Below are 13002 nucleotides of genomic sequence, written 5' to 3' on the forward strand. Positions count from 1 at the left end.
ATTTGGCAATCTTTCTAATCAACTATCCATTTATTCCTTATTTGTTTATACATAGTGAATTGCAGTGAAATACCAAAACCTATCAATATTATAGTAAACATATCCCAGTTTAAGAAACTTCTCAACGCAAACTTGTCTGATTTTTAGAACTATTTTTGTTTATGACTGATAATCACCTGTAGTAATAATTTTGATAGTTTTAAATAATTTTCACTACCCATCATCACAGAAAAAAATTATAATTTTTTAAATCTAAATACTTTTGCTTTCTCAGAAATAAACAAGTCAGTTTGTTATACCGGTTTATCAGTACATTTTTCTTGATATTTTCATTAAGATTATTATACTATTTTTCTATGTTATAGAATCTATATGTAGATAAAAAAAATTGTTTTTCATGAAAAAGGAACTAAATTATTACACATTCTCTGACTGTTGTGAAAATATATATAATGGGCAAAATGTTCAAATATTGTAGTTCATTTCTTCTAAAGTCAGGTTACTACATATACATGAATGTATTAGCAAATTAAACTATATGTACATTAGATACCATACTTTTCAGTTGTAGGGAAACTGACCCAAGACCCAAGTGATTTATGAAAATTACAACCATTTAAAAAAATAACCAGCATCCCATGGCAGATATGCTAGAGAAATGAGGGATTTATAATGTACATCCATATTCTCAAAGAAGGTTATGGACTTTTTCACTACTGTTACTTTGAATGAGATTTAATCTTATGAAAATTAATGCAAATCATGTAAAAAAAACAAATAAATGCTCTTTCTATTGAGAAACAATATCATATAGCTGCGTCTATGAAGTAAGACAGATAATTATAAGAATATTATGCCAATTTATTTACTAAAATATATTCTATTCTAGTTTATAGTAGATGTAAAAAGAATGTTGTGCAGTGCAAGGAATTTTAGAAACAAATGTACACGAATAAATTTTAAAAATATTCAGTATACTTGTAAGCATACTACCAGTTTGGTAATCTTACAATAACCAACATTAACTATAATCAACTACTAATACACCTATACAAACATTAGAACTCCAACATCCATACATCCACTATTAAATAGAATAGAATGTATATGTATATATTTTTTGTTTAACCTAAGTTAATATTCATTGTTGATAATTCTATAACTCAATTAATTTCATTTATTCATTACAGTTAGTATAAAAACTGGATTTATTCACTGAATAAATTTTACATAATAAAAAAATATGAAAGAATATTATCCCTTTGATTTAAATAAAAAATAATAATTAATGATTATTTATTATTGTTTATTATACTAATTAAAGGAGGATCTTAAATTATAAGTAAATTACTTAATGAAATATATATTTAGAAAGTGGAAAGTATATTACAACAGCTGAAAGAAAAGATCACTTTTAATTGAAGAAATTAGAAGTTATTAGATACTTATAATGTACTCAAATTAATTTTATCTTAATTTTTGTTTGTTCATCTATTTTCCTACATTTACAGTTTATTCAACAGGGTAATATTACAGAATTTTTATTTTTTAATCAGCTGTGAAAAAATGACTGAGTTCATAACTTTGCTTATTACAGCATTATTATATTCCATATTTAAAATAAAATTAGATTATGAAATTGCAGAAGAATACTTTTTTTTTAAAAACTACTAATAAAATAATAATACTGAGATTATGTTTTATATATTTCATAAAACTTTCTCTGAGCAGGTTTTATTGCATGAACTGCAATTGTACCCAGTGAACAAACATAACCAGCTATTGTATCCCACATACTCTCCCTTCTTTCACTACCATCATAAATAGGATCAACTGTTCTTTGTGGTTTTGGTGATGAATGGCTAGTTGAACTCTGAAAATTATGATTATTGTGGTGACGATGATGATGATGATGGCGATTTTTATCGACATGCCGCCGTCCTCAGGCATACTCTGTGTCAGTCGAGAGACTCCTGTCCCCTAGGGAGTATGCTCTCTCTTCAAAATAACGATCATCATCATCATCATCTTCCCCTCTACCATCTGGTGTAGCCAAATCGTCAGAATAAGTACCCCTTGAATGAGCATATGCAATACTCTTTTGGTAACTAAACAGCTGCCGTTCCAAACTATAGTTTTCTGCTTGAAGAGCCGTTATTTCTCTCCTGAAATAAGATAATTAAACATTATATAAAAATACAATGAGATAACAGAATTTTTTTAAATAATATAACTTCCTAATATTTTATTAGAATTACTGTTAAATAAACAAAAATAAATTCTGAAAAAATTGATTTAAGTTTAATTAATACTTTTTTTTTCATTGATATTAGATTAGTAATATATTTTTTCTCAAAGAAAACATGATTATCATATGTACAGAGTCAAAGTGCCAAAATGAAAAAAAGAAACAAATAGCTGAAAGTGTATCGATTTTGGTGCTTTTTTACAGAAAAAAATTGTAACAGGTTTACGTAAATATAAAATAAAATAAAGTTAACAAAAAACAAAATCAACTTCATAAAATATATTTAAAGGAGAAAAATAACACTTTTACAGTTCTTTAAATTTTGAAATTTTAATGTTGCTGCCAAATTATATTGAACTATACATATAGAAACTCTTAATTTGGCATAAACTCAAAAAGAAATTTAAAAAAACAGTCAAATTTTTATATTACCTTAACTTCATTTTTAAAAAGTTACTTTAATTTTTTTAATGTCTATCTTATTTTAGCTATTCTAGTTTTATTCCTGTAAAAATTAAAGTAGGGATTAAAAAATTGACTGTATGAAAAAACTCAAAGGTAAATAAGTGAAACATGCAAATTAATAAAAATAAGAAAAGGAATGAAGAGAAATGATGAAAATAAATTACTATTATGACTGAGCTACATCCTCTTTTATGTGGAGGGGGAAATGTATATACACATATATATCTTATTCTTTTTAGCTTTAATTGTCCACCTAATTTTTATGGAAGTAATTTGAATGTCAAACTAATTTCAGGCTGACAAATAGACTTGGATGTAGGAGGATCGATATTCCATTCAGTTCATCTACGCCGTTGAACAGGCATAACTGACTGACTCTGCTAACCAAAGCATGCACTGAACCTTTTGTTGTGGGGTCCTCATCTTGACTAACTACTACTTACTATAATTGCATTGTGAGTCGACTTGCTCGTGTATGTGTATTCCATTGACTAATAAATCTTGAAGATATTTCCTGTTGATTGGGCCTAAGAGATTATGACTACTTTTCTAAATATAGCCCATTACTTTTCAATACCTTTAGCTTGGACAATGTATTCTTATAATGAACTATATTATTCTTATTATTACATTTGTGTAATTCCATTCAGATCATTATAATACATATAAAAGTGCATGTCAAGGTTATAAATAAATAACAGTACTACCATTAGTACAAACAGAACATTTATATAAATACATATTTCTATCGTGTATGTTCAGACATGAAGACGAGAAATGATTTCTTCTTTATTTTGTAAAGAATCTTGTGAACCTATAATATCTTATTATTCTTTACCTAATTTTTAACAAATGTAATGTTTTTTATTTCTTTAGTCTTGAACAATTCATATAATGAGTAATAAGTCTCATATTTACTAGGATTCTAAAAGTTAATTTATCTAAAGTTTTAATGTATGAAATCCTTACTAATAAGAATTTACATGGTGCATGGATTCTAAAATATTAACGTACCATGTTTTTCAATTTAAGTAAATTATAAATATGTTGTTAACTTCATTATTTACGTAACCGGCAATGCTGGCATGATTTATTAGCTAAGCAATTAAAATGTATCGCATTGGTTTTATATACAAAGATGAGTCCTCCAGGATGGATGTGTGTTTAAAAAACTGTTAGAAGTGTTGAATTGTGATATTTAATATGTTTATTGACGAAAATTATGGTATTACTAATCTGTGTTATATTTAAGGGTATCTTTACATATCATTTTGACATGTAATTATTCAACAATTATTATTTGGTCATTTACTGATTAATGGAATTTATTTTGAGGTAATTATCATTATAATATTCTTGTAAACATGCTTTAACAATACTGAAAGGAAAACATATGGTTTAACCCCCCCCCCCCATAATAATAGGATTGAAATTTATATCAACAACTTTGTCCTCAAATAATTGACAGCTATTCATTAAAAATTGAGTTAAGGAAATCTGCAAGAGCTATTGCAAAAGTATGATACTATTCAATCTAAAATCAAAGAACTACTTCTGATGATGTTGCAAACCACAGGGTTCAGATTGAAGATAACTTATGTAAACTAAATGCATTAATTGACTGTTATATTTCTGATAACTTGAACTCACGTCAAAATACATCTCACACTTTAGCCAATCCTGTTCAATTGATTCTCAAACTACCATCATTCGACAGCAATATTCTTGAGTGGCACTATGTTTAATGATTTAGTTCATTCTAAAAGTGATCTGTCTGATATTCAAAGGTTACATGATCTTTATTCTTCAGCAAAGAATACCACATTTGACATTATACAAAATTTACCCATTACAAATAGGAATTATCTAGTGGCAGTTAATTTGTTAAAAAATAAATAAATATTTACTATTAACTTAATTATAGCCATTTATCATGTAGAGAATATTCTTGAGATTAATTAAATTAAAAGGGAGTCTTTGTCATGTACTTCTTAGTTTATTAATATGATCAGCTCATCTGTAAATTCACTTAAAGCCATCAATTTACCAACTGACATATTTGAATTTATTGTAACACAATTTCTAACTTTCAAGCTAGACCATATCACAGCTAAGTTGCGGAAGGAAAGACAAGTTTCTCTTACAATTGCCTAATTTTTAAAAATTAGTTGAATTTCTTGAGAATAGACAAAAATTATTGGAAAACACATCTGTTAAGTCAAATTACAAAACCATGCCTCACATTATCCAGTAATCACATAAATTTAATGTTACTACAAAGGGTAACCAAGGCAAGTTACATCAATGTACAACTACTTGGTTATCATATCAAGTGAATTTTTGTCATATGTGTAATTAAAATCACTCTAAGTGTAAAATATTTTTAGAACTAAATATTGATGATTGCAAGGAATACCTAACAAAAAACAAATGTTTTAACTGCTTATGTCCTGGCCATTTCATTAAACATTATCTCAGATAACACATGTAAAACTGTGTTCAAGAAGGCATCATTTATTACTTTACAAAATATTTGTGAAATCCAATTCTCAGAAAACACATTACAAATGAACATGGAAAATTGATTGTGACACTCCTATATAAGCCGGAAATGAAAGTTGGTGATTCTTTTAACATTGCCAAGTAAAGGTTTTTAAGTTTAGAAAACAAGTTTAACCGTAATCCTTTTCTCAAAAATAGTTATTCTATTTCATTTATAAGTACTTAAATCTAGTTCATACATCTGAACTGAATTCATATGATAGGATAAATTCAGATTCAAATGTCTTTTACTTACCATATCATTCTGTATTAAGAGCCAAATATCTAATCTACAAATTTTTTTTGATGGTTCAAATAAATTGCCAAATAGTTTATCATTCAATGACACATTACTAGCTGGTCCTATTGTTTACCAAAGTCTTTTCTCAATAATTCTCAGATTTAGACTAGACAATTATGTTATCACTGCTGACATAAAAAAGTGTATAAGCAAGTTTTGTTCACGCCTAAAGTTATCAATCTATAAAGAATTATATGACAAGATTCCACTGACCAAGAATCAAGACATTATGCATTTAGAACTTATGGTACAGCTAGTGCCTTCTTTCTGGTTAGCAGATGCCTTAATCAGATTGCTAAGGATTTAAATTTCCTGCTGCTTGTGAAGCTACATTAAATGACTTAAGTCTATGATCTTATAACAGGATATGAGAATCTAGATATATTAAAGAATTTAAAGGCAAGTATAAGCTATTCGTTAAATTAATATTGGTTTCCATTACATAAGAGTTTTACTAATAACTCAAGCATAATTCCATTAAATGATAAATGTAACATCTTATTAAACAGAAGGGAAAATTTACGTATATTAGGAACAATTATTCAGACAAATGGATATTTGAATTTACTAAAGGGAAAAATAATGTACTAACTAAAAGAAATGTTCTGTCTATCATTATAGGAATTCATGACCCATTAGGCTTGATTGTGCTGGTAGTATTATTGTGCAAACATTTTATGCAACAGTTGTAGCAAATTAAATGTTGCTGGGATAACAGCTTACCTGATAATTTATTGTGGCAATGGAATGATTTATACATTCAGTTAAAATTAGTTAGCAACATTGTCATTAATAGATCAATTAAGAATAATAGTTCTTCCCCAATTTATGGATTTGCTGATATGACTCAAAGGTTATGTGAGTTGTATATATATCAGAACCATTTATTCTAACCCATCGGCTTGGTCTAGTGGTGAAGGTGTCTTACCATATCAGCTGATTTGGAAGTCGAGAGTTCCAGCATTCAAGTCCTAGTAAAGTCAGTTATTTTTACACAGATTTGAATACTAGATTGTGGATACTGGTGTTCTTTGGTGGTTGCGTTTCAATTAACCACACATCTCAGGAATGGTCAAACTGAGACTGTACAAGACTACACTTCATTACACTCATACATATCATCCTCATTCATCCTCTGAAGTATTATCTGAAAGGTAATTACTGGAGGCTAAACAGGAAAAAGAAAGAAAGAAAGAAAGAAGGAAAGAAAGAATCATTTATTCTAATGGAAAAATTTTATCCCATCTACTTTATTCAAAGTCTAGGGTTTTGCACCACTCAAATAATCTCTTTACCAAGACTTGAGTTATGTGCTTGTTTACTACTAACATTTGAATAATCAAGTAGTTACATTTTTAAATACTCGCATTTATGATATTCATTTGTATTCCAATTCCATAATTGCACTTCAATGGATTCATGGTGAATAATCACGGTATTCATTGCTATTGGAGTTTCAGAAATTCAACAGTTTAACTCCGGTGAAATGGCATCACATCAATCCTGCTGATATCTTATCCAAGATTGTTTCCTTTCAAAGCTTCTAAAATTTAATTTATGGTGGAAAGATCTTTTTGGTTCTTACAAGACTCAAATCACAGGGTGTATAATTGTTTCTCAAATGATTTTACTCCTTTACCTGAGTGTGATATTACAAAACATAAAGAAATTCAATCAAAAGATTGATTCCAAATTACTCAAAAGATATTATTGAAGATTTTTCATCATTATCTAGATTAATTCATACTTTTAGCTATTGTTTCAAATTCATTCATAATACTAAATCAGATTATTCTGGAAGAATCATTGATACATTTATCCCTAAGGAATTAAATAATACTCTTAATTCCTTATATGATTATCACAGTTAAAATATTTTATTTCAGAAATCAGTGACATTCAATTTGGGTAATAGATTTCTGTAATATCATTATATGATCTATTATTCAAAAATGTTTAAAATGCTTTCATTTCAGTGGTAAAAGATTAAATCAACAACTTGGTCAATTACCGTCTGCTCAAATTACTCGAACTAAAGCGTTCTCTTGTTGCACTGCTGATTATGGTGATCCATTAATGATTCGGAATGGTGAGCAGTGATCAAACGCCAATTCAAAAACTTATATATGATTATTCATATTTTTCAAGTACAGCTATATACATTTAGAATTAGTATCCATCTTAATATCAGAAACATTCATTGCTGTATTGAAGTGCTTTATTTCTCAAAGAGGCATACCAAATTTTCTGATAATGGAAAAACTTCAAGGCTGCAAATAACATTTTTCATGAATTCTTTACAATATTTAAATCAAAGGACTTCTAATACAATATTTAGTTCTTTTCCACATACAAGGTATAAACTGGACATTCCTGCATTTTGTTGGGTTGGGGTAAAGTGTGATAAACAGTGTTAAGTTTCATCTTTATTGTGTCATATGACAATCTATTCTAAATTTTGAAGAATTATGTGCTTTACTTATGCAAATTGAAGCTTATTAAATTCATACCCATTTTACTCTGTACTGTCTGATTTGAGAGATCTACACATATTAACACCTGAACACTTTCTTTCTGGATCTCTCTCACCTCAATTTCTGATCCTGATTTCACAGAAATTTCTAGTAATAGTTTAGGTCATAGGCGACAACTAATTAAAAAATTTACGCAATCCATTTAGAATAAATGGGCCATTATTTAAATCAATTACAACATAAGAAATGGTAAGAGGAATATTTGTGAAAGGGGCACTTAGTACTAATATCAGATGAAAATACTCCTCCTTTTAAGAGGAAACATGGCTTTATAGTAAAAACATTTGCAGGATCAGACAATTTAGTACATGTTGCAGATGATAAAATATCTTTCGGAATATTTCTTAGACCAATACACAAATTATGTTTGTTATCAATCTTAAAGAATTGAACAAGTACTTACGTTCAAAGTGTTTACTTAGTCGAGGTATCTGTTTAAATGTGGAAACTATTTAAGATATCTATTTCATCAAAGTGTTTACTTAATTAAGGTATCTACTCATTCAAAGAATCTACTATTTCAAGTGATTTGCTTATTCAAAGTATTTACTTATTCTATGTAATTATTCAATTTCAGATTTGTTGATTTAAAGAACTTATTCAATACAAGTTTTTATTTGTTCAAATTATTTATGTGTTTAAAGAACTTACTCTATCCAAAGTTTATTTATATAAGTATCATTACTTCTTATTTCATTGTATCAAAGAACATTTATAGAAAATCATCTGACTTTTTGAAGGGCGATGTACAGGCATGAAATCAAGTAATGATTTATTTCTTATTTTATAAAGAGAACCTATAATTTCTTTTCTTTATCTGATTATTAATGAACATTTTTTCTTATTTAATAATGTTGGCAAGCTTTGTGTGTTATTACAATGCTTCAAAGTGAAATGAAGTGAAGCAGCATGGTTTGATTCTCCACAGACAAAATCAATCTGTCCTACAATAATTTATCATCCAACATGACAATCAGAAATTTCACACTGGATTATAGAAATACTGCTATTATTAGTAATTGGATTGTCAGTTATACAATCAGCATTGTTATGTCTACCTGAGGAGCACAATGTAATGGTCTTAAAACTTTTTCACTTTTAAAGGATGTTAGTACATTTAAGTAATACCTCAGTATTATTTTACTTAATGGTAATAAGGAATACTATACTCTATTATTATTTTTCTATATAGGAAAAAATTTTTAAAACATACTTAATCAAAAAGAAACATAACAATATCTTGAAGAGATACATCAATGAAAAACAGACTGAAAATGCAATAAGAAATTATTAAGTTGTAATGTTAAAAATAAACCACACACTGCACAAGAGTGAGCAACTTCTTTTTCTTCTATACCAAGGATATTAGACATCCACCGGTTTTGGTCCAAACAAAGGATTTCTTCACTTCTATTAGGATCTTCCTAATGCCTTCCTCCACTTGGTCCACATGATGAACAATAAAATTCAGTTTCTCATGTTTGTTACCTTAAAGAATATAAGTTCTGTATTTAGGTGGCATAATGTCTGTTGTGAGGCAATAAAAAAAAATGTAATAACCATTTTGATAACCGTAATAAAATTTATTGAATTGTTAATAGTGAAACATTTAAATATAAATTACTATCAATCATACAGTAAATTATTTAAAAAAAATAGACATTTGGTTTTAAGTCATATTAGGTGTTAAGTCACTATACAAACATACATAACAGGTGTTATGTGACTATACAAACATAGATAATAGGTGTGGGACACAACTAACAAGCAAAATATCATAATTATGAAAACAGAACATAAACTGTGTAAGGGATTTTCTATATGTAAATGTCACATAAATGTTAACATTTGTAACATTGATTGAAGTAATGCAAGCCATGAAAGCTTCAAGCCATTGCATTAGTAAAGCAATGATAAAATTAACACAAAACTATTTATACTGATATCAAGTATTGCCATGACTTGAAACTAAAATATTCATTAAAAAAAAAACTTTGTTATGAATCACCAAAATCAATTCAAATCATAAATCACTATCATTAATTTTTATTTTTACTAATTATTTGCATTATTTTACATAATTTTAAAACTATACATTAAAAAAATTATTGTTACTAATTAGCATTAGATTAAATTGCATATTATAGTACCATGTTTTAGTAACATGGTATATCTTTCAGTATATATATATATATATATATATTTTTTTTTATATATATTTATTATTTTTTTCAATATCTAATATAAAAATAAAGCATTTTACTTCTGAATAACATGGAATTTAATTAGGTATTAATGTATTTGATGATTGGTAAGCAAAAGAGAAAGTAAAAGGTATAAATGATTCCATAATACAAAGAAAGTATGGCAATAAGGATGGTGAACTTTCCTCACATTTATATAAATTTAAAAGTAAATCACTTCCTCAGTGACAGGTTTGATAGCTACTAACTTCTGGACCTTGCTTATTTTCTTATTTATTTATTACTTTGCTAACTAATAAAAAAGTGTTTTAGAATGAATTGACAAATAAGAAAATAGGTATAACATTTTTTAAAATTCCTCTTTCACTCTTGGACCAAAGAGGAATTTCATAGAAATTTATATATTTGTAAAGAGTTGTATACTCTTTATATTTAATTTTACTATAAAGTGCTGAAAAATGAAAAAAAAAAATTAATTACTTTTTTATAAATGTAAAAAGAATTAATATTAATGTAATTTTTTTTTTGATTTGGCTCTTATAGATTGCTTTACAACTTTTCTTTCTTAAGATTCTAAATCTTAAGATTCTGTAAATGTAAAAATATTCACTTACATGTGACTTAGGATGATGGTTAAGGAAAGAAACTTACAATAAACTAAGAAAAATTAACCAATAAAAAAAAAAATTAAAAATGAATCCTCTAATGCAGACATTTTATATAATGTATTACAATAAAAAGGGATTACATTAAAAACGGATTTAATGCATTTTATAACATAAAGATTGACACTTTATGTTTGTATCAATCTTCCATCTATGACACTTGAAAAGCACTTTAAATAGAAATAGTGCTAATTAGAGTTGTTTTATCTTGAGTAATGCTAAGCATTATACTTCCAGCTGCTGAGAAGACAAAGTGAAGATTTCATTTATAACCAATTCTCAACTGAATTTTGGTGGGCTTGGGGTGTTGATGTGTAACAGTCTATATACATCAATTGATAAATCACTTCATTTTCACTTTTCCTAGTAATTGGACCATGGGATTGCCTGCCTTTTTTGTGAATAGTGCTGTCATTTTATAGGTGGGATGTATACATGCAAAGTTACCTACAACTATAAATTACTGTTGTAGGTCATACAGTCAGTAAGTTGTAAAGTCATTATACATAGTATAATGAAAAAAATAAGTATAATAGAAAATAAAGAGAATGTAATTGGAGAATTATAAGAAGCTTTTTGTAGTGTTTACTGAAAATGAAACGTTTTTAGCTTGTTCTTTACCATTAGCATTTTGAGTCGCCTACATCAACATATCATTATAGAAAATACTTTGTTGTACAAAGCCATACTTAGCAGGTTTTTGTACATCATTAGTTTTTATTTTTTCATAGCTGTCTTTTCTGTAAAGTAAGTTTTATTGATTTTCTCTGTTGTAGCAGCTTCTTGTAGTTTGTCTTATTGTAAATGAAAGTGTCAAATAACCATCTATGTAAGTTCACTTACTAAGGATACTGTTAAGCTGAAATGAAATAAAACAATAAAAAAAAACCTTTTCAATAATCACTTAGATTTGGGGATTATTCTGTGAAACATGATATATTCTGTAAGAGGGAGGTTCTTCCTCATACAGCAAGGAAAGCAACAACACATAGATCACATCACTGAAACATTAGCGTAAGATCCTCCTTTAAATTATAATTTTCTTGCTTCTAGGTCTACATAACATAGTAATTCTATAAATTCATACTTGATAACCGAATGTGTTTTGCAGTGATGTAAGTATACTAAAAGGTTGAAAACATAATTTATCCTAATCAGAAACATTTTTATTTATTAATGGTCATTAAATTTCATATTGCGACTAGTTAAAACTTGCAAATTTCTGGATGGTTGTGTTTACATACTTATAAATGATAAAACATATTGTTTTACTGTTTGTGTGATTGGCTGGGGCATGATCATTTAACTGTTCACGTCCACGCAATTCTTGATCAAGGAAATATGTGTTATGATTAGTTTAAACTTCTGTAAATATGAGGATTTTCCAATTTATCAAATGGATACATTGTTGTGATTCGTCAGATAAAATATCCCAGTCTGGTTGGAAGTAGGAGCATTGCGATGATTGAATTCTTTTGACGAATGTATTTATAATCATCTGAAACATAAATCTGAATCTGAGCAAAGGCAGAATAAACGGGAATTGTAATTTAACTTTTATTGGTTTCAATTAGTCAGGATTAAGATCTTTTATCGAGGTCGTCATATTTATTTCTGTTTACACACATTACTTTGCTGTTATAAATGAAAAAAATTTTAATGTATTTTAAATTAAATGTGCATGCTTTTGAATGAAATAACTGCTGGGATTACAAGCACACTAATACACACACACTCTCTCTCTCTCTCTCTCTCTCTCACACACACACACACACACACACACACACACACACATATGCGCACAGGGTGGGAGGGAGAAAGGGAGAGAGAGAGAGAGAGAGAGAGAGAGAGAGAGAGAGAGAGAGAGAGAGAGAGAGAGTGTGAGAGAGAGATAGAGAGAGAGAGAGAGAGAGAGAGAGAGAGAGAGAGTGAGAGTGTTAATTTCTCTCTTTTCATAATTTACTTTTTTTGCATTTAGATTTTATAAAACTGTTAAAGTAGAATGTTTAAAAATTTAATTATTTAATATTTTTTGAGTTATTAT

The 13002-nt window shown here is 27.8% G+C and overlaps 1 protein-coding gene across 1 annotated transcript in view; it reads right to left on the reverse strand.

Annotated features, from left to right (window-relative positions):
- Positions 1 to 1665: 1665 nt before the first annotated feature.
- The window catches only part of LOC142321080 (uncharacterized), a 258131-nt gene continuing 246794 nt past the window's right edge, over positions 1666 to 13002 (reverse strand). Inside the window, exon 7 of the mRNA XM_075359078.1 lies at positions 1666 to 2165. Coding sequence (XP_075215193.1) covers positions 1943 to 2165 — 223 coding nt within the window. The 3' untranslated portion in view covers positions 1666 to 1942. The remainder of the gene's footprint in view (positions 2166 to 13002) is intronic.

This window comes from Lycorma delicatula, chromosome 3 (assembly GCF_047948215.1).
Source record: "Lycorma delicatula isolate Av1 chromosome 3, ASM4794821v1, whole genome shotgun sequence".
NCBI lineage: Eukaryota > Metazoa > Arthropoda > Insecta > Hemiptera > Fulgoridae > Lycorma > Lycorma delicatula.